General features: G+C 40.4%; 1 protein-coding gene across 2 annotated transcripts in view; it reads right to left on the reverse strand.

Moving 5' to 3' along the window:
- RRAS2 (RAS related 2) overlaps positions 1–6,273 on the reverse strand; it is a 71,505-nt gene extending 65,232 nt beyond the window's left edge. The window contains exon 1 of one of the 2 annotated variants that reach the window (XM_032640345.1): positions 5,867–6,273. In XM_032640345.1, coding sequence (XP_032496236.1) covers positions 5,867–5,974 — 108 coding nt within the window. In that variant the 5' untranslated portion in view covers positions 5,975–6,273. Of the gene's footprint in view, positions 1–5,331; positions 5,647–5,866 lie in introns of those variants that run through there. The other variant, XM_032640344.1, reaches the window with a different exon arrangement.
- Between the last annotated feature and the right edge of the window lie 17,725 nt (positions 6,274–23,998).

Below are 23,998 nucleotides of genomic sequence, written 5' to 3' on the forward strand. Positions count from 1 at the left end.
CATATACATGGGGGGGGAGGAATAAAACAAATACAGTAAAATGGTAGCATGTGGGAAATCTGGGTACCAAAGTTTTTTTAAAGAGCAACATCAGATATCATGTTGGCATGTATATCCGTACTTTCAGTACTGAACATTTACTAACTTGTATATAAATTCTTTCTCCTAGGAAAAAACACCATCATATGAGGTGACAAGATAAATTGGCTGCAATATTAAACTACTAATATATACAAACAACCAATTCAGTAACTATAATATTTTTAATTAAACTATGATTTAATGTTATTTAATGTTATGTAACCAATAAACAACTGGTTTATCACATTGATCTTATAAAATCTAAAATATAATTTAGAAGGAACTCAAGTCCAATATCGCTCCAATAGCACAATTTTTGTCAACTTCTATTTCTTTGCTTCTTTCAGAACCACACAGTAAATAAAAAAAAAACATATATATATATATATAAAATCTTTGTCTATTTCATAAAGGCCTGAGAGACATTTTTCTTTGCGAAATAGAAATAAATCAAATGGCTACCAAGGACATCACTTTACACTAAGTTTCAATCCCAAACTCAGACTTCATGGCTCTACCCAAAGTAATTCAAGATCAAGGCCTTTCAAGAAGATTCAATGACAATCAACTCTGCATTGTTTACAAGCAGAGTCTTTTACTCATTATCACTTTTCAGCAAGGAACACCCTAGAGACACTTCTATTTCTCCTCACCAAAAGGGGCAAAAAAATAAATAAATAAACGTTCATGCAGCATTACAAAATCTGTTTCTATTTTATGAGATCAATTTTAATTTGAAAAAGGAACCCTTAAAAATTTTTTAAATAATACAGCTTTAAGAAAGTCTCTTTCTGCACTCCTCCCCCACTTTAAAGTTAGCAATTTACTTTCCTCACTGAATTAAACAGACTAGTTTCATTTCAAAGCTTAGGAATGACCCTTGACATTTCAGCAATACAGATGAATAAAAATCCCATCCCAGTAGGTAGCTGCCTGTCACCACTTTGCCTTCAAATGGTATTGTACCAAGGGAAAGCAGAATTCTTTATCTACTCAATAGAAGTATCCCCACCAAACTCCTGCAACTTCCGCATCCCAAGACAGACAGACAGACAGACAGACAGACAGACACACACACACACACACACACACAGGTTAAAAACGAATGAGTTTTAAGAAACCCTAGGTTAGAATTTCTCCTCTGACAAAAGCAGTCATCCTCTAAAAGAAAGTGTTCTTCCTTGAGTGCCTAACATTTGTATCTAGGAATTACAATGTCTGAGTCATCAGAAACACTTCAGCTCCTTGGGACTTCCCTGGTGGTCCAGTGGTTAAGACTCCGCCCTGCCAATGCAGGGGGCGTGGGTTCAATCCCTGGTCAGGGAACTAAGATCCCATATGACACACAGTGTGCCCAAAAGACTAAGAAAAAAAAAAAAATCATTACAAGAACCATTTCAACTCCTACCAAAATGAGGAAATCTCTAGTATGTACCACCACTAGGAGGGGTACCTTATTTTTCAATGCTAAGAATTCATTTGTAAATTACTCCGAAAATATAAAACAGTAATTTGCACACTAAAAATAAGTCTACAGTATAGTTTCAAATTCACAGATAAAATTTATTTTAAGTGATTTCTAATGCAGGGCACATGTTCAAGATGTAGCCACAGAAGAGAAATTCAGGAATCTAAACTCACAAACTTCACACAAAGATCAACTAACTTTAACACAAATGCATGTGCCTTGAAATCTCTTCTAGGATCTCTGCCCCAGGAAAAGGCAATGGAAAGACATTCACCAAAACGCAAATTAGGTAAAAAGCAATGTCTGAGTCAGCTCCAGGCTAACAGGTTGTAAGATTGACTAAAACTCAATAATTGAGAAATCAGCTACCCCCTACATAGCTCAAAATCTGACAAACTGCTGAATAATAAGTCAGGATGCTAAATAAATGAAGAACAGAGGCTGGGAAATTCCTCTCCTTAATTCTGTAAAACACGTATGGTCTTTTCTCAGAGATGCCAGAAACCCCAATGGTTACTCCATTATTTCCAAAAATCAACGCTCAACTGATAAAATTTCCCCAACTCAAAATGGGATCAACATTCATTACCTAAATATCATACAAAAGTGAGAGAGGAGTATGAGGCTGAGGGGAAAAGGGGCTAAAGACTTAAAACAGATCAGATTACATGTCAAGAAAAAATGAATAAATTACAAATTTAGTTTTAGAGGAACAAGATACAGAAGTAAAAGCAGCAAATTTATTATTTTACTTATTCTTAGATGGCACTGTGCTGAATGATTTGGATAAATTATTTTATTTACTCCAGAAACCCTAAAGGTACTAATATTAGTCTCCCTTTTCATACAGGAAACTGAGGCTCTGAGAACTTAAGAAACTTGACCTAAGACACATACCTACTTTGTTAACTGAGTAAGAAAGAACCTAGAATTTCAAAGGTGCAGAGATTTGTTCACCCAAACCCAACATTTTATGGAGGAAATTAAGCCCTTAAGAAATTACAGACAATTAAAAGATTCCCCAGCATCACCTGAGTAGGGGGACCTAGAACCCAGATAGTCAAGGCTCTTTCCATTTCACTTTGTACAATGTTAAGATCATTTCCTAATGACAGAATCCACTCATCGTTTAGGGGCTGTATTCACCAATAAAACTTAAGACGTCTTTCAAAAAACTATGAACAGAAACGAGGAGGTCATGCACACACACATACTCTTAATAATATTTTACATTTTTAATCATGGATGTTTTATGATGTGTTACATTCATTTTTAAAGAGAAAAAGCCATCTCAATTAAGTAATTATAGCCTTAATTTCCTAATTTTGTAGCTCTTCAATATGCATAAAAGGCAACAAGTAAATTTAAGGTGAAGGAAAGTCAGGGTTAAAGGCAAAGTTGTTTTTCAAGTTCTCCACTCCCAAATGTGTTCATTATATTTTTTCTACTCAAGATTACATAATAGAAAAATACATACTGAACACTGTAAAAAAGTGTCATATCTCAGGAGTCTTACAAAATAAATAAAACCAATTTGTACCATCCTGATCTCCTACAGAGAGAAGTAGCTTCCGCTCATTAAGGTTACTATCCTTCTGCAGTCTCCTCTCCTTCCAATTACTACTGCGAGACAATCATAACAGAATGAATTTTAATTTCCCAGGAGTCAGACAATAAACAGCAGCTCTATTAAGTGTAGATGATAGTCACCTTAGCTCCATAAGCTAAGATTAATATAGTAACAATAATAATAATGTTTGTAGCCTTACTATGTACCAGACACTGTTCTAGGCCCTGAACATATGTTAACTCATTTAATTCTCACAACTGTATGTGGTACTTTGTATGTCCCCAGTTCACAGATGGGAAAAACTAAGGTACCGAGAAGTTAAGTAATTTACCTAAGATTACACAGGCAGCAAGTGGTAGAGATGAGACTCGATCCAAGTCTGGTTCCTACCACTCCAGAAAGCCTCCTCAAAGTCAGAGGCCATGTTCCTCCCTTTCACTGGCCCCAGGTTACAGGCCTATCCCACTCCCCTCCTTGCCTGCTTCCTCTCTCCAAGCTAGCATATGACTCCCCCACTCCCCATACTCAGGTAAGACATGTCCTCTCTTCCTGCCATCACGTCTACACAGTACTCTCATCAATCCTTCCCAAACTGACTTTTCCTCGATTCTGAATTCCCTTTGCATTTAAACGTGTTAACAGAAGTGTACACATAAACTTATAATAGCCATCATTAATGGAGCACATACTACATACTAGACACATGCTAAGGATGTTCCCATAATTTAAAGGATTATGAAGACTGCGATCAGACCCATTTTACTGAAAAGAAAATTGAGGTTCAGAGAAGCTAAATAATATTTTCACAATGTTCTCCCAGTAAATAAATAACACAGCAAGATCTAACACTCAAGTCTGTATGACTCAAAGCTCACACTTTCTCTATGTATAAATACACGTCTCTCATGCACACACGCCTCTTTTACTTCTTTTAAATCTAGAGTACCTAGATACAACACTATTCATAAAGGTGTTTCTTTAACAAATGAATTCTAGAAAATCATTAAGCAGACAGAAATTACGGTTATCTTAATGGTTTCTAATACTATTTCCAAAAACAAAAGGTTCCAATACCTTAACTAAATAATTAACTTACAGATTCAAATACATTTCGATGGTCCCTCCCCCCAAAACACTTAAAGAAATATTTGTGGTTTAAATCTTTTAGGTAACACTATGTTTTTTTTTGAACACTATTTATTAATACTGGAACCCAGGATTATTCTCTCACTCCTCACCAACCTCCCACCTCCCCCTAACTACAGTTTCCAAAGAAAGACTTGGCTATAAATTGTTTTGCTTTGCCATCAGTTACTTAAAGTATCTCTTGGCCCTATGAGAAATAGCAACATGACGGGCATCTCTGATTCTGCAGCTAAACTGCAGCTAAACTGAAAGGACAAGTTGCCCATCTCACCTCTTAGTGTGATTTTTTTTTTTTAACCCACTAATGAGCATACTGTAAATGCTCACTACATAAACATCTCTTCCTGGATACAAAGGTTTTAGCAGCAGTTTTTAATACTTTGAAATAGTATAACAGCAATTATTGCTCATTTAGTCAATGTGAAAGGTAACAATCACATTTATGTTACAGTACTCGGTATTTTAATGTCACTAGAAACATTAAGTGAAACGAAATACATTATTCAAGTATGCCAACTGATAACAAATGGGTCAAACAAAAATATTTCACCAAAGCATCTTAAACAATACTCTTGATATACTGAGAGTATCTTTGTTACCTGTTATAACGCGATACCTTCATTCTCTCCCAGCATATGCCACACCTTGCAGGTTGACAAAAGCAGAGAGATAGCTGGGTTTCTCTCTCTTAATAGTCCCAAAAAAGATCACTCAAACCTCCTACCAAGAGCAAATCCTAAGAATCAAGAATTCCACCGCCCTTTCCTTTACGACCCGACTTTCCGCCTCCAGCTACCAGAGAGGATTGGGGGTGGGGGAGAGAGAGGTTGGAACGGACACAGAACGCACGACTCGGTCGGTCATCTCCCAGCCTGGCCCACCCCAAACTTCACCTTGGCACAGCGAGAGGCAGGAAGGCACCAGGAATACCTAGGAAATGGTCTCACCCCTATCGGAAAACATTCTTAACTTCCTCGAGGCCACCATTTCCCCGGGGCATTATCACACACTCCCACCCGGACGTATTACCTAAGAGATTACTTAAAAGAAAAGCACAAACACACACAAAGAGAAACACTGCTTGAAGCGGGCAGCTCCGGCTCGGCGTGCGCGAAGAAGCCCGGAGATCACGCGGAGCCGCGACCAAGTTGCCACCGGGATTGCACCCACGGTGCAGGAGGCGGCCGGGGCGGTTGGAAACCCAGCGCGCGGGGCTCCAGCCCCACGCCCTACGCCCGGCACCCCAGCCTCGGGGCAGGAAGCCCGGCGCGGCAGCGCTGCCTCTCCCGAAGGGCTCGGGCCGCGGCCGCAGCGAGAAGGTGGATCTGCGCTTCCCACCCCGCCAGCTCCGCCCTCCCGGACACATTCCTGAGAAGCCCGACTCCCGGGACGCCGAGCTGGGCGCCCAGCAAAGCAGGAGCGGGGCGCCCCGACCGCAGGGCAGTAGGGCAGAGCCGGCCGGAGCCCCCCGCCCGCTTCCCGCCCACCCCCGGCCCGCGCGGCACCTCCGGGGCGGGGTCCCCGCGGCCGCCCCGCCACAGGTAGCGCGAGCCCCCACCCGCCGCCGCCCCGGCGCCCCGGGGAAGGCCCGCTCCAGGCACCTGGATGAACTGGATGGTGAGCGCCGACTTGCCCACGCCGCCCCCGCCGACCACCACGAGCCGGTACTTCTCTTGGCCGGAGCCGTCCCGCCAGCCGGCCGCGGCCATGGGGACGCTGCCGAGCCCAGCCCGGCCACGCCGAGCCGCCGCCCGCCCTAGGCCCGGCTCCGGGGACTTGTGCGGCCGGCGGGCTGCGGGCGAGCGGCCGGGCGGGGGTCCCGGGCGCCGGGAGCTGCTGGAGGGCCGGTCCGGGCGGCAGCGCGGCGCCCGGGCTGGCCGGGTCCCAAGCGAGGCGCGGAGAAGCGAGGTGACCGCAACGGGGAGGGGCTGCAGCGTCCGGGGGGCGCACTCCTGCACACGTCTTCGCAGCGCCTGCCGAACGCAGCCTCCAGCGCAGCTACAAATGGCCGTCTGGGGGCCGGGCCGCCAGGCTGAGGTGCTGCATATGCATGAGGGGGCGGGGAGGGGCGGGGCCGCGCTGGCCTGGGCTGCGATTCGGGCGCTGACGGAGGGCTCAGACCCCCTCAGATATGCCCCTGCAATCCCTTGACTGTGAGTGGGTGTGTGCACGCGTGTGCGTGTGTGAGTGAGTGTGTGTGACAAAGAGTGTGGGAGTGGGAAGAAGATGGTAGACAGTGTGTGACCATAATTGTATATGTCAGGGATGGTCAGGGATTGTATGGATAAAAAATACAGTATGCGAAGGCGTGTGTGAAAAATAGAGCTGTTGTCATCTTAATTCAGTTTGTAGGAGGGTAAATATCCTGTTTTAAGAGTACAGATGGTGACCATGACTGTATGAAAAACAGTATATGACAGTGCTTGAAGATTAGAGCTGTCACAATAATTGTGTGTGTGATATGCTTGTGGTGTGTGAGGGATGTCACAGAGACTTAATCACAGTGATTGAGGGTGCGTGGACAAGAGTATATGTGGCATATGTTGTATCAGGAGAGTGTCTTAGTGGCTGTGTGTATATGTGAAAAATGTGCGGTAATTGTATTTGAGGGGTGTGAGTGTGAGAGATTAATTTATGCTTTCTTACGCACTACATACCAGGCACTGTACTCAGTGCTACCGATCCTTTTATGAACAGTTCCCTGCCCTCAGGGAACTAAGAATCCAATGGGGAAACGGCCAGGACAACTGGCAAGTTGTCAGGCATAATGATAAGGGCTATAACTAATAGCTCCGTGTGGCCATGGGAGAAGCACTCACTACAGAGCTGGGTGGTCGGGGAAGGCTTCCTAAAAGACCTGAAGAATAAATAATGTAGAGAGATGAATAACTGGAAGAAAAGTATTCCAGGGAAAGCAAACCGCATATGAAGAAGTCAGAGCGGAGAAGGTAAGCCATGTGTCACATGATTTTGATTGTGTTGGGGGAGTGTGCTTGTAAATTAATATGTGCTTGTACATATCTATGTGTATAGCAGTTTAACCAAATGTAGCAGGAATCACAGCTGTATACTGAGGCAGTGTAGGGCAGTAGATAAGACCATGGGTTCTGGGGCCAGACTGGATTCAAATCCTAGCTCTCTCACTACTGGTATCATGTTGGAAGCTTACTGACCTTCTGTGCCTCAGTTTTCTCTTCTCTAAAATAAAGACCGTAGGACTACCTACCTTAAGGGGGTTTTTAGTAAGAATCAAATGAGTTAATACATATAAAGCACATAAAACAGTGCCTGGCATGTAGTAAGCATTTATGGCAGTTTTGGAACATGACTGCAAGTTCTTGGAAACAGCTTAGTGACTCTCTTGGAACCAGTAGAATGCAGAAGAGATGCTGTATAACTTCCAAGTCTAGGTCAGAAGAGGCCACGTGGCTTCCACCTGTTCTCTTGGGACTCTCACTCTGGGAGAAACATCGTAAGAAGTTTGGCTACCCTGAGACTGCCATGCTAGAGAGGCCACATGTAAGCATGCCAGTCAAAGGTCTAGCTGAGCTCCTAGCTGACTGCCAGCATCAACTGCCAGCCATGTGCGACACCTTGGACACGGAGCTCTGTCCAGCCTTCAGATGACCGCAGCCCCTGCTGGCATCTGGCTGCAACTGCATGAAAGACCCTAAGCAAGAGCTACCCAGGTCAGCCCTTCCTGACCTACAAAATCATGAGCAAAATAAAACAGTAAACTGGTTGTGCTTTTTTAAAACTTTTTCTTTGGGAATAATTTCAATCTATAAAGTATAAAGAACAGCCATACGCCTTTACCCAAATTCAACTACGTGAGCATTTTACCCCACTTTCTTTATCGTTCTCCCCTCTCTATCTCTGCTTCTCTCACTCTTTCATATATATGATATAGTTATTCATATAAATGTATGATAAATTTATGTATATATATAATTCATATATTAAAATGAATTTTTGAACCATTTAAGGGTAAGTTACAGGCATTATGCCCTTTACCCCTAAGTGCTTCAGTGTGTATTTCCTAAGAATAGGGATATTATCTTACATAACCACAATACAGTTATCAACATTAGTAAATTTAACATTGATATGAATACTTTTGTCTAATCTACCATTCATATTCCAATTTTGTCAGTTGATTCAATAATGTGCTTTAGAGCAATTTTTTCCCCTCTAGTACAGAATCCAGTCTAGGGTCAGGCATTGCATCTAGTTGTCAGATCTCTTTAGCTTTCTTAATATGATACAAAATGGTTGTCTTAGCACCTTTTTTATTTTTTTTGAGGGGAGGGAGGTATTTTTTACACAGCAGTAATAGCCAGAAAAGACTTAAAGCAGATAGTGTTAGCAATGTGAAAAGAAAGAAAAAGAAAGAGGAACCCATGTCAAGGAAATCCTGAGAAAGGGCCAGTTATGCTTCTCTCAGTGCCTGTTTAGCCCTGAAATTTCCCATAATCCTTCAGGACCAAAAAGATAACCAATGAGTCCTCCTTATGCAGCTTTTCTTCTAAAGTACGATCCAGAATCTTTCTCTCCTTTCAAGAAGATATGATCATCTGAAAAGCTTATCAAATCTCAAAAATATCCAAAAGAAAGAAAGTTATTCCCTGACAGGGAAAAAAAAAAAAAACACATAGGGATTTCCCTGGAGGTCCACTGGTTAAGACTCCATGCTTCCACTGCAGGGGACACGGGTTTGATACCTGGTGGGGGAATCAAGATCCTGCGTGCCGCACGGCACAGCCAGAAAAAAAAAAAACAAAAAAAACTATACTAGTCACAACTATTTAGACTCGGGGAATAAGGTATTGGTCCTAAAGCAATTATAATGAATTCCTCAGTATTCTGTGCCTCTGCATCTGGTATAGGAGCACTCAGGGGGTTCTGAGCCTGATGATAGTTTGACCAGTAAAAGAAAAAGAGGATAAGGTGGTAATGAATACAAGCTTGTGTGCACATATATATTCAGTGACTAGAGTTTTCAGGGAGAAACTTATTTTCAGTAGAACCTATTTCAATCCTTATTTGCTGAGCTTCTTCTCTGCCTGAGTCCTGACCAAGATTTTCTTTCCTTCCTACTCTGTACCACTGCAATCTCTGTGTACAGGACAATTCCAACACTGCAGCCAAGCAAGCAAACCCATGCTGTAGAAACCATGTGTTGGTTGCCTCCCAGGCATCTGTTTCTCCTTCCTTTCATACAGTGTCTCCTAATTTTCTCTCGGTGGTTTGAGAGTGACTGACTCCCACCTGCAGCTCCAGGGATTTACCCTAATTCACTGAAGATTATCAGCCCCCACTGGCCACAGTAATTAGCTGATAGATGGGCGTATGACCTAGGTGAAGCCAATCAAGGACAGATTCAACTACAGAATCAAAACTACAATGAGATACCACTTCACACCCACTAGGATAACTAGAATCAAAAAGACAGATAATAACAAATGTTGACAAGGATTTGGAGAAACTGAACCCCTCATACACTGCTGGTAGGAATGTAAAATGGCGCTCCTGCTTTGGAAAACAATCTGACATTTCCTCAAAAAAGTTAAACATAGAGTTACCATACGACCCGGAAGTTCCAGCCTTAAGTATATACCCAAGATAAATTAAAACATGTCCATATAAAAACCTGAAAGTGCAAGTTTATAGCAGCGTTATTTATAATAGCCAAAAAGTGGAATTAACTCAATTATCCATCACCTGATGAACAGATAAATAAAATATAGGGTATTCATACAATGGAATATTATTTTGCAATAAAAAGGGATAAAGTACTGACACATGCTACAACATGGATGAATCTTGAAAACATTAGGCTAATTGAAAGAAGCCAGTCACAGAAGACAACATATTATGTTTCCCACTGTATGAAAGGTCCAGGATAGGAAAATCTATAGAGACAGAAAGTAGATTAATGGTTGCCAGGACTGAGGGGGAAATGCTCTGTGACTGATAATGGGTATGGGGTTTCTTTTTGGAGATATGAAAATGTTCTGGAATTAGATATCTATGATGGTTGCACAGTTCTGTAAATATACTAAAAACCATTGAACTATATACTTCTTAAAGTGAGTTTTATGGCATATGAATCAAAGCTGTGAGGATGAAAGATTCAATTGCAGGGTTTTATTTGAGCTACTAAGGAAATGTCTTTTTACTTCAAGATATTCCTCATGTCAACTCTACTCCTTTATTTTTAAAAAATTTAACTCAAAGTCAAGTGTTCAGCAAGGAAGAAGCCCACATGTTCAACTCCACGTAGACATTCTATCCCAAAATGCTTTCTTGCCCTTACAAAATATCCCACAAGCCTACAGCAAAAAGAAATTCTCCTGCAAAACAAACCACTGAAGACAGGAGTATCTGGCAGAGAAAGAACTAGTTGTCATTTATGCCAATTAAAGATGAATTTTCATCTTAATCTAAAAAGTTTCTTTCTCAAGTAGCTAAGAGATAACAGGGAAGTACAAAAATCTTCATCAGAAGAATGACCCAGAACCTTGGAAAGGACACTAGAGATCATGCCCCTAATCTTACCGAAAGAAATCCTGTGACTAGGGAAGGAATTTCTCTCCCAATATCACCTAGCAAGTTGTTAGCAGGATACAGGTATCCTGACTCCTATGCTCAGAGCACTATGCCCCATGCCAAGCTGGGTGTTACCCAGAATCCCACAAAGCCTCATAGCACAGAGACAGCGTGATGCTGCCAATCAAAAGAGATGTTGAATGTACCATTTTGATTTCAGTGGAGTGACGGTCTGGCTAAAGGGGTGTCAAGAGACTTCAGTGGGCAGATTCAGGGTCAGATTTGGCCAAAAGATGTTTTGAATACAATTTTTGAATTGGTTGCTGATATTTTAATTTAGAATATTTCACGAACAAATCTAGATTTCTAACTCTTCCTGAAAAAATTAAATGGGACATCTACCAACACTGGGCCAGCATTATCATAGGACAATGGCTAAAGGTAAGTACAGGCTGCCCTTGAGAACAGTATGGATGTTCCTGCTCTTCAAAGTAATCAGCACTCTTGTATCACACTCCACCCATTTGACATTACCCGTCTGGCCTCTGTGGGCTTTAAGAGTTTGCAAATCCTACTACCATATGCCAATGTTCTCCACCTAGAATGCACATTTGAGTCCCCTATAGTATCTTAAAATGAAGAACCTAGGCTCCACCCCAGACTTAGTAAATAGAAATCTCTATTTGCAGACCAAGAATGTGAATTTGTGTATTTAAATACCCAAAGCGAAATTATTAGAGAAATGCAAATCAAAACTACAGTGAGGTATCACCTCACACCAGTTAGAATGGGCATCACCAGAAAATCTACAAACAGCAAATGCTGGAGAGGGTGTGGAGAAAAGGGAACCCTCTTGCACTGTTGGTGGGAATGTAAATTGATACAGCCACTATGGACAACAGTATTGAGGTTCCTTAAAAAACTAAAAATAGAATTACCATAGGACCCAGCAATCCCACTACAGGGCATATATCCAGAGAAAACCATAATTCCAAAAGACACATGCACCCCAATGTTCATTGCAGCACTATTTACAATAGCCAGGTCATGGAAGCAACCTAAATGCCCATTGACAGACAAATGGATAAAGAAGATGTGGTATATATATACAATGAAATATTACTCAGCCATAAAAAGGAATGAAATTGGGTCATTTGTAGAGACGTGGATGGATCCAGAGACTGTCATACAGAGTAAAGTAAGTCAGAAAGAGAAAAACAAATGTCGTATATTAACGCATATATGTGGAACCTAGAAAAATGGTACAGATGAACCGGTTTGCAGGGCAGATATAGAGACACAGTTGTAGAGAACAAACGTATGGACACCAAGGGGGTAAAGTGTGGGGGGGTGGGGATGGTGGTGTGATGAATTGGGAGATTGGGATTGACATGTATACACCAATATGTATAAAATGGATAACTAATAAGAACCTGCTGTATAAAAAAATAAATAAAATAAAATTCAAAAATTCAAAATAAATAAATAAATAAACAAATACCTAAAGTGACTCTGAGACACCACCACAGTTGGGAACTCTTGGAGGAGAGTAGACTCATGCATGTCCACTCTTTTTTTTTTTCAGGACAAACAATGACCCTCTCATCTGGAATGTTGGTTACTCATCATCTCTAAAAATTACCATTGCCGAAATACCATTCCTAGCCCATCCCAGAGAAAGGATTTGGGGGTGGAGTGGGGAGGGAGGTGCTGAAACTAAGATGCCCCTGACCTCATCTACAGCTGAGTCAGACAGAACCCAGGCCTGGTGACCAAAGAGGGCCAAACTCCCAGATCAGAGGGCATTCGAATCTCATCACAGTTAATGGAAGAGCATCATCCACTTATTTCCTTAATAGGCCCCTGCTTCTAATGTGAATGAATGGCTGGTGGAGAATGAAACAACCCAGCAGGAGCTGCATGCATCTGAGATGAGACAGACGCACAAATCTATTCCTTGTTTAAAGATCACGCTGCTAAGAATAGAAGCTGAAACACAGGCTGGAGCGTGTGCACACACAGCCCTAAGGAAGGCCACAACAGAGCTGGAGGAATCCACAGCTTAGTGGAGGATGATCAGAGAATCAGAGCCTTAAAGCAGAAAAGGGACCCTGAAGTCATTCCCTCTAATGCTCTCATTTTATAGATGGGGAAGCAAAGGCCCAGACAGAAAAGAGCATTCCCCACCATTGCCTAGAGATAGAGCAGAAGCATGACTGGAACTCAGATTCTGTCTCCCAGCCTGTGGCCTGACTTAATGTAGTACACTGCCTTGGGAGCCCAAGAGTCCAGAAGGCTAATCAGGGCCAAAGTCACACCACCCTTCTCAGGCATAACTGCCAGGAAGAATCTAGCAAGGGTGTCCATTATTGCATTTTTTTAAATAATGAAAAATCAAAAACCACCTAAATATTCAACAACGGGGACTTGATTAAATAAATAATGCTATAGCCATAGTATAGAACACTATGTGGCCATTAAAAATATTTTTCATTTATATAGGGAAATGAAAAGAGTGGGATACAAATCAGTATATACAGTATGATTCCGGTGTTACATATATATATATATATATATATATATATATATATATATATATAATAGCTACCATTTACTGAGCAGTTACCATGAACCTGGCACCGTGCTAATCACTTAAAACATATTATCCAATTTAATCCACAAATCAACCAACTGAAGTGGATTCTATTTTTGTTTGTATTTTACCAAAAAAAGCTTCGGCACAGAGGTGTCCTATAGCTAGTAAATTGAAGAGTACATATTTAAACCCATGAGGTCTGAGCGCCAAAGCTTTGTATTGAATCGTCATTAATAGATTTTTTTAAAAGAAGAAAGGCAGGATATTCAGTTATCTTAGGTTATTTGCCACTTTTCATTTTTCTGTATTTTTTACCTTTTTTTCCTGCAATTTCGCATTCCCTCCTACTCCCAGCCCCTGATAACCTCTAGTCTACTTTCTGTCTCTATGAATTTTCCTATTTTAGATATCTCATATAAGTGTAAGTATACATGTGTCCTTTGGTGTCTGTTTTATTTCATTTAGCATAATGTTTCAAGGTTCCTCCATGTTATAGCACATATGCATGCTTCATTCCTTTTTATGGCTGAATAGTATCCTATTGTATGGATATACTACTATTTGTTTATCCATTCATCTCTGTTGTGAACATTTAGGTTGTTTCTACTATTTGGCTATTGTGAATAATACCACCCGCTATGAACATTTGTGTACAAGTACCTGAGTCCCTGTTTTCAGACCTTTGGGGTATATGCCTAGGAATGGAATTGTTGGGTCAAATGGTAATTTTATGTCTCTTTGAGGAACTGCCAAATTGTTTTCCATAGCAGCTACGCCATTTTACATTTCCACCAGCAATGTGAGAGGGTTCCAATTTCCTCACATCTTCATCAACATTTGCTATCTTCCTTTTTTTATAATAGCCATCCTGAAAGGTATGCAGTGGTATCTGATTATAGTTTTGGTTTGCATTTCCCTAATGACTAATAATGTTGAGATGTTGAGCATATTTTCATATGCTTATTTGCCATTTATATATCTTCTTTGGTGAAATGTTTATTCAAGTCCTTTGCCTATTTTTTTAAATAAATTTATTTATTTTTGGCTGTGTTGACTCTTCGTTGCTGCATGCCGGCTTTCTCTAGTTGCGGTGAACGGGGGCTACTCTTCGTTGCAGTGCACGGGCTTCTCATTGCAGTGGTTTCTCTTGTTGCAGAGCATGGACTGTAGGCACGCAGGCTTCAGTAGCTGTGGCATGTGGGCTCAGTAGTTGTGGCTCGCGGGCTCTAGAGCACAGGCTCAGTAGTTGTGGCGCACAGGCTTAGTTGCTCCGCGGCACGTAGGATCTTCCCGGACCAGGGCTTAAACCCGTGTCCCCCACATTGGCAGGCAGATTCTTAACCACTGTGCCACCAGGGAAGTCCCTTTGCCTATTTTTTAACTGGTTTGTTTGCCTTTTTGTTGTTGAGTTGCAGGGGTTCTTTATATATTCTGGATATTAAACCCTTGTCAGATATGTCATTTGCAAATATATTTTCTGTGGTTCTTCATCCTCTCGATAGTGTTCTTTGATGTACAAGTTTTTATTTTAATGAAGTCCAACCTCTATTTCTCTTTAGTCAAGAAAAATATAAGATTATGTTTATGAACAATTTTTAATGATATGGGCAAAGCAGAAGCCAAAATTGTACCTATATGATTGAACTATGTAAAAATAAGTGGTAGTTAAATAATCTGGGAGACTTAACTATTGCAGGAAGATTGAGAATCAGAGTCAATATATAGAAAATACTTATGTCATTCTCCATCAGTCAGGTTGAACAGTGATGGCTGCTTTCTCTCTTTCTTCCCCGCAGCAGCTTTCCAAAGAGAGACATGCCTGCTGCTCTATGGTGACTGAGCCCTGAAAATTGAGCTTCCTCTAGCACCCAGGCCTGGTTTATAGGGCTCCAAACAGCTCTCTCTTTCACCCACACCCCTTACCAGGACTGTGACTATGGCTGTTTTAAAGACTTGTGAAGAACTCAGGAAAGACCGAAAGAGTGGCAGAGAGAAGAGCGAAGTCCTTTCTTCTTTCGAATAAGCTAAGACATCTCTAGCTTCCAGAACAAAAGGATACAACTTCAAATGCAGCTATATGGATTTAGGTTAGACAGCTGGTAGAACCTGATAATAAGGCAAGGTAGACAGCTCCTAGGAAGCTTATTAAAATGCAGTGGTTTCTAAGCCCTGTTCCTGTCCCCACAGAATTACACTGTTTCAGGAGAGAACTGAAAGGAAATGCTTTGTGATTGCAATCTTCCGTCCTGTGTCCCACGGGACATGGGATACTTCTGTCTCCTGCAGCTGCAACACCAGTGGTCTGGTCAGAACAAACAAGGTTTTCTTTTTGGAAAACTCAGGAGCCCTGGAGTGAGAGTGTGAGACATGGCATCCTAAATGCTAGAAAGGAAAGGGACCTGACAGGTCTACTCTACCTCCTATATTAGTCAGTGTGGGGGCGTTAGGGGACCCAATAAATAACAGCCCTCCTCCCCACCCAAGTTTTGAACCAATTGAGAAATAGGACCCAGAAAACCAATAGATGGAGATCCAAAGGTCAGCTTTGTTGCTGATAAGACACAGACTGGAGGATATGGCTTAGACGTGAGGCCAAGTAGGCTTGCTTACACTGTTCCCAGAATAAATGTACCATTGAGTTATAGGCAGGGCTGGAAAAACTGCAGGCCTCATCTTATGGGGCTCTACCTCCGTAAAACTTGTAGCACATAGAGGAACACAGAATAACTGCCCCTTTTAGTCAGGCTGACTCCCAAAGAAAACAAAGGAAGGAGTTAAACAGAGCATGCCCACACCATTCTTCCAAACTCAAGTGGTTAGTCAAGTAGAAGTCATACCTTCTTTGTGGAGAAGGATGAATAAGGGATGCCGAGAGAGGCTAGGAGCCTTACTCTGGTGATTTTCAAATTTTAGTGGGCATCAGAATCACCTGCAGAGCTTATTACAACATAGATTTCTGGGCTCCACCCCCAGAACCCTGATTCACTGGGTCTCTGGTATGGTCTGATAAGTCTTATTTTTTAACAAGTTCCCTGGTGATGCTGATGCTGCTTATCTTGGGACCACACTTTGAGAACCAGTGCTCAGAGAGAATCTCTCCACTTGGAAATATAAGGAGGAATAAATGATTCCCTTGACCATAAGGACTTGTTTGGTTGCCGGTGACAGAAACCCAACTCAAACTGAAATAAAAAGAATTTATTGGTTCATGTAACTAAATGATACAGCTGTTGATCTAACTTTAAGGACGGCTAGACTCAGAGACTCAGATGGTATCGTCAGGACTCTTTCACTCTCTGTATCTCTTAGCTGTGTTTGTCCTATATGACTCAAGTCTCAAGCTGGATTTGCCCTGGTGTTGGCAAGATGGCTCCACTCATTTCTCTTCCTCTGAGTCAGTGTTTCTCAAACTTCAGCATGAATCAGAATCACCTGGAGGGCTTGTTAAAACACAGATTGCTGGGCTCCAACCCAGGAGTTTCTGATTCAGTAGGTCTGGGGTAAAGCCCAAGAATTGGCAATTCTAACAAATTCCCAGGTGATAATATTGATGCTATCTCAAGAATGGAGAATGGATGCTGGAAAGACTCAAACAATAGATGTTCACTACTCTCTGTTTTACAGATCAAGAAACGGAGAGGTTACGTGGCTGGTCTGTTTTATCCCATTTAGAAGAGAACAGTTTTTCCAAGGATACATTGGTTTTGAAACAAGAAAATCTGACATCAAATCCCTACTGATAAACTGAGTAGTTTAGGGCAGGTTACTAAACCTCTTTACTCCTCTCTTTATTGTTTTAAAATGGGAATAACTGTAACACCTATTCATAGGGTAGGATGAGGGTGTGTTGATTTACTGGAACATGTAAGAGTCCTTTATATTTAGAGAAGTGTTAGATAGACGGTGAGTTTTAAATTATTTTATTTTAAAAATCAATGTGGATTATAATAGACCTGAAAATTAAAACTACATGGAGTCACTATTTTTTGTGTTATTAGTGCTATTTTTCCCCTATACAATTGGCAAGATCAAATATTTGATAACACTTTATGGAGCAAAAGTCAGGGGAAACAGTAATTTTCATTCATTGCTAATTGAGTCCAGTCCATAGCCTGTACTTTCAATGTACTCAGGGACTCAATGCCCCCCAAATTTCATCTCTTTGCCTGACGGATTTTTCTGAACTGTGGAAGTCCGTTCTGGCCACCAGAAGGCCAGACCAGGGAATTAACACCTACCCCACTATTTGCTATTCGTATCTCACACCCCCATGCTCCCAGAGCAGCCTTCAGCCAATGACTCTGGGGAGATGCAGCTTCCTCACCTTTGTTTAGGAAAATCCAGAAGCAAGTATTCTGCACCATTTCTCATCATTTCCAAGTGGGATTAAGTTTCAGTCACATACTGTATTAGCTGGTTTCATAATACATTCCCTCAATGGTTGCCTTCCTTTCTCTGTTTCACTCCACTTCCCCTCAGCTTTCTGGTGTTTCCTGAACCTTCCAAATACACTACTTAAACTAGAATTATTGTCACAGAGATGCTTTTCTGGGCGAACCCCAACCAAGATGTAAACATTCTTTGGGAGTGGGCAATATCTAGCCAAATTACAAATTTACATGCCCTTTGACCTAGCAAATCTAATTCTAATAACTTATTTAATGGGTATATGCATGTAGAAAATAACATACATGAGGTTGTTTACTGAAGCACTATTTGTGACAGCAGATAGCAAGAGACTGACACAATTTAAATGTCCATTAATTCAAGACTGGTCAAATAAATCAAGGTACATTCATACAAGGAGATACTATGCAGAAAAAAAAGAAAAAGGAATTCATACTAACTTGGAACAATCTTCAAGATTTACTTAAATGAAATAACGGACAGTATGTATAATACACCACCATTTGTGTAAAACGAGAGCGTATATAAATGTGTAGCTAGTTGTATCATTGACTTTTTTATTTCTAGAAGGATAAACAAGAAATTGGGAGACTATTCTTATATTATCTATTCAGAAAAACAAATTAATTAGTTAAAAACTTCTTTAAAATGAATGTGGAAAAAGAGTTTTACACTCAGAAAATTATTACTCATTTCAGAAACACATTTATTTTTAGAGTTAGATACTGTAACTACAAACACTACAAACTGCAATATGTCTAGAAAATGTTTATTAACAACCACCTAGAGCTTTAAAATGTATAGACAATGTGTTAATTAGCCAGGGAGATTTTTTTTTAAAAAAAGGAAAGGAAAAACAGGGAAGGTACTGAAGAACCCAAAGTCACACTTGGGGATTTTGAAGCTCTCGTTATAAATAACATCTCCCCTGTCCTTCAAACTTGCTATGAGCTGGGAGATTTATATGCACATTCTCTTGTGTTCACTGCAGCTACTATCACCCTAGTTTTACAGATGAGGAGACTAAGACTTGGGGAACTGAAGGGACTGATTAAGGGCCACATAAGTAGAACCTGAATTTGATCCCAGGGAAAGATATATGCCAACATCCTCTCAGTGCTACCTATTAAAGATGCAAACCTTGATAAGAGCTTTGAAAAAAGGAATCATATTTTAGAGTCATCATACCCCAAGGTCCAGGCTTGAAAGGACCCTAGTGAGCAATAGGGAAAGCCATTTCCTCTTTGGCCTTTCTGCACAGATTTTCATGCCAGAGCCAGAGCATAGGGACCAGCAAGGGGCTTGTTGATTCATACCTTTCTGTGACTGGAGCATGCCAGCATCTGGGGCCAAACTACAGGGCAGGAATGTATTAAAACTAATTTGGAAAATATTTTTTGACAAACAATTAGTTTTGCCTTCTCAGTCCTTCACACAGTGCCTGGCACATAGAAGTTTCTGATAAAATACTTGTTGAGTGAATGAATGAACCAATAACTGGACAGTATAGTGTGAAGTGATGCCAGGAAGTCCAAAGGGGTAAAATACAGTTCCAAGTTATAACTCAGTTGAGGAGACAAGACAAAAATACCGCAATATTTAGGTAAGAGTAGAAGACAGGCCTAAAAGTAAGGCCTCAGTGCCAAAGGAAGCCTGAGCTATAGGAAATCAGAGGTGGGAAACAGCCCTTTAGGCTGATGTGATGGGAAGATGACATATATAGATAAGCAGAGACAAAGGGCGTTCTGGAGAAGACAATTTTTAGTGGAGATGTGGGATAAACCCAATATCCTGATGCACAGGAAAGAAGCACAAGATTTGGAATTAGATAAGACCAGAGTTCAAATCCCACATCTACCTTTTATTGATGGGTACAATTGCTCAACCCCTCTAATAAGGATAATAATGGGGCTTCAGGACCAGGCAGAGACATTCAGACAATACAGCCCCCACAGGTGGTCATTTTAGATGACTGGTCTTCAGGATCTTGTCCTTCCTTGAACGCTTGCCTGAAGCCAGACCAGAGAGAAGGAAGACTATGAATAGGAGAAAGGAAAGATACTTTCCTCTAGGCTCCTGAGATCCCCCAGACCTGAAGCCAACTGGAGAATGAATGGGAATTGGCATTCTCAATGGACAGACTCAAGCTGGATGGAGCAGTTGTAGCAGAAGGAAATCCCCCATTGCTGCTCCTTGACATCATCTGAGCCTCTGCCAGTCAGTTCCCCAGCCCCAGGGGTCACCAAGCCAAGCTCCAGGCCTGAGACACCCTCTCCTGCACTGGACCTCTGTTTCTTTTCCTTGTCATCTTGCCCTTTGAGTCTCTACTTCTTTTCCTTTTTCACTCTTTTTTTTCTTTTAATAAAGCAAGTTGATTTACAATGTTGTATTAGTTTCTGGTATACAGCGAAGTGACTCAGTTATATATATATATATATATTTTTTTTTTCATATTCTTTTCCATTATGGTTTATTACAGGATATTGAATATAGTTCCCTGCACTATACAGTAGGTCCTTGTCATTTACCTATTTTATATATAATACTGTATATCTGCTAATTCCAAACTCCTAATTATCCCTCTCCCACCCCCTTTCCCCTTTGGTAAACATAAGTTTGTTTTCCATGTCTGTCTATTACTGTTTTGTAAATAAGTTCTTTTGTGTCATATTTTAGATTCCACATATAAGTGATATATGGTATTAGTCTTTCTCTTCCTGACTTACTTCACTTAGCATGATAATTTCTAGGTCCACCCATGTTACTGCAAATGGCATTATTTCATTCTTTTTTATAGCTGAATAGTATTCCATTACATATATATATATATATATATATATATATATATATATATCTCCTCTTTATCAGTTCATCTGTAGATGAACATTTAGGTTGCTTCCATGTCTTGGCTATTGTAAATAGCGCTGCTACGAACACTGAGATGCATGTATCTTTTTAAAGTATAGGTTTCTCTGGATATATGCCCAGGAGTGGGATTGCTGGGTCATGCGGCAACTCTATTTTCAGGTTTTTAAGGAACCTCCATACTGTTTTCCATGGCGGCTGCACCAATTTACATTCCCACCAACAGTGTAGGAGGGTTCTCTTTACTTTACACCCTCTCCAGCATTTGTTATTTGTAGATTTTAATGATGGCCATTCTGCCTGGTGTGAGGTGATACCTCATTGTAGTTTTGATTTGCATTTCTCTAATAATTAGGGATGTTGAGCATCTTTTCACTTGTCTATTGGCCATCTGTATGACTTCTTTGGAGAAATGTCTATTTAGGTCTTCTGTCATTCTTTGATTGGGTTATTTTTTTGTTATTGAGTTGTATGAGCTGTTTGTATATTTTGGAAATCAAACCCTTGTTGGTTGAATCGTTTACAGATATTTTCTCCCAGTCCGTTGGTTGTCTTTTTGTTTTGTTTATGATTTCCTTTGCTGTGCAAAAGCTTATTAGTTTGATTAAGTCCCATTTGTTTATTTTTGCTTTTATTTCTATTGCCTTGGGAGACTGACCTAAGAAAACATTGGTACGATTTATGTCAGAGAAAGTTTTGCCTATATTCTCTTCTAGGAGTTTTATGGTGTCATGTCTTATATTTAAGCCTTTAAGCCATTTTGAGTTTATTTTTGTGTATGGTGTGAGGGTGTGTTCTAACATCATTGATTTATATGCGGCTGTCCAACTTTCCCTACACCACTTGTTGAAGAGACTGTCTTTTCTCCATGAGTCTTCACTTCTCTTTGTTTCTATTTCAGTATCTATTTCAGCTTTTCTGTCTCTGTTTCAGTCGTTCCCTCTCTCTCTGTTTCTATCTCAATTGTCTAAAGTTCTTTCTCCATTTTACTCACATTTGTCTCAATAACAAGCCCCAGCTCCCTGCACAATATTCTTTGTATTACTAAAACTCAAATCAAAGCAAAACAAAAATGCAGAGGCTTGGCTTATTTATAAAAGCATATCAATCTAAAACTCAGTGTGATCATTTAGATTCATACCTTTATACAATACTCAAAAATATATCTCAGATGGATAAAAGAGTTAAATAGATGAAAGCCAAATCACAGAAAAATTAGCAGGAAATTGAATTCACTATTTATCAGACCTTTGGAGGAATAATAACTTTTCAAGCATTGAAGCAAAGAAGAAATCACAAAGGAAAAGATGAACAGATTTTACTACATAAAAATGTAAAGCTTCTGTGCAAAGAAAAGTAACAAAAGGAAGATAAAATAGAATAATGTTTGCAGTAAATATTCAAAGAATTAATATATAAATTATATGAAGTTGATATCATTAAAAAGAAAAATTAAATCTTGAATAAACAGATCTCTTCCATAAATAGAAATATAACCATAAATCAACACAAGGAAATGTGTTTAGCTTCACATTTTCAAGTATGTGCAAATTAAAACACTAATAGGAACCATTTCCCTGCCATTATACTAGCAAAAATTAAAACAATGAGAATACCCAGTGCTTGTGGTTAGGTAAAGTTACACGATTCTTTTGGAACGCTCTTTGGCAATAATTATCAAGAAACTTTAAACTGTTTGTACCTTTGTCCCTTAATTCCATTCCAAGGGGTTACTCCTAAGGCAGCAGATTTTAAACTATGCTCCTTGCAACCCTAGAAATTCCACAGAATTGTCCATGGGACTGCTAGGAAAGGTATGTTTTAGACAGGGTTTGGATCTATAAGCAAGAGAAATTAACCCTGGCTATCTTAAGCCAAAAGTCAATGCAATGAAAAAACTCAGAGGTTCACAGAATCAGTGGGAAGCTATACAAGCAGGTTCCGAAAGCAGGCAGAAAACAAGACAATTCCAGCAGGCTAGGGAGCTGGAACCACACTACACGTCTCAGAGCGAGCAGAGTCCGGTGCATGCGGCCCTGCTGCTGAGAGGAAAATGACCTCAATCACCCCCACACTGTCACATGCTCCTGATTCAAAGACATAGAAAAGAATGCCTAATTGAGCCTGAATCACATGCCTTGGGTTTTGTAAGAAAGCAGGAGGTGGGGGTGAAGAATATCTGTCTTTGGCTTACCAGTGGGAGATGGGAATTCTCTCCCAAGTCTCCACACATATGGGGAGTCTCCCCAAACAGAAAACTTGGGTATGAATTGCAAGACGATATAGGTGCTGGACAGTTGGAAAGCAGGAAATACCCTCTACTGGGTGATGGGGTGTTGACCACATAAAGCTCTAAGCCCCCATCCTCACTTCAACTAAAGCAACTCCACATTTATCTGCTTTCCGAATAGGCTTCCAGGCAAGATGTTATTTGCAGGAAGATTTCTGATGCTTCAGCACATTTGAGAAGCCCTTGTGACAACACCAGGAAGGCTGGTTTAAGGCACATTACTGTCTCTTTTCTTCTTTGCTGCCTCCAAGTAAAGAGGTTGGAAAGATGATTTTGTAGCCTCCCTTGCAGGTAGGGGTGACCTTGTAACACAATTCTAGCCAGACAGACCTAAGTCTATGCCTACTGGTGGTGATTCTGGGATGATAAAAACAAAATACAGACCTGAACCAGCGTTACCTCTTCTTCCTTTCTGCCTTGGATACTGATTTTATGATTAGAGCTTCAGCAGCCATTTTGAGAACACTGACATGAGAAAAAGGCCACAGGAACCAAAGCCAGCAGTCTTTTGCCTTTGAGTAACTTATTATATGAGAACGATAACCCCTAATTTGAAAGGCCATTTAGAGAAGCCTTCTTTTCCTTGCTGCTAAAAACATTACTAATTGAACACCGAAGAGAAAAATCTAAAAAAACTAAATATATATACTGATAAGCTGTTCATTACAGAATTTTCCAAATTGTTTTTTTTTTTTTAAGAAAAGCCAGTAAATTTAAATATTTAACTATAGGAGATAGGTTAAACAAACTGCAGTCTACCCACTGGATGAACTATTACACCCACATTAAGCTGGATAAGTATGAAGTCTTTATATGCTTATGACAAAATAATTCAAACACTAGAACACATAATTTATCTATGTTATTGTACTATACATAAAAACCCAGCTACCTATAATAGGTGCTATCACTTTTTTTTTTTTTTTAGTCTCACTGGAGCTCAGGTTCCTTACCTTTTTTACTTTTAATTAAAGTACAGTTGATTTACAATGTTTCAGATGTACAGCAAAGTGATTCATTTATATA

The sequence above is a fragment of the Phocoena sinus genome, chromosome 8, assembly GCF_008692025.1.
Source record: "Phocoena sinus isolate mPhoSin1 chromosome 8, mPhoSin1.pri, whole genome shotgun sequence".
NCBI classification, from domain to species: Eukaryota; Metazoa; Chordata; class Mammalia; order Artiodactyla; family Phocoenidae; genus Phocoena; species Phocoena sinus.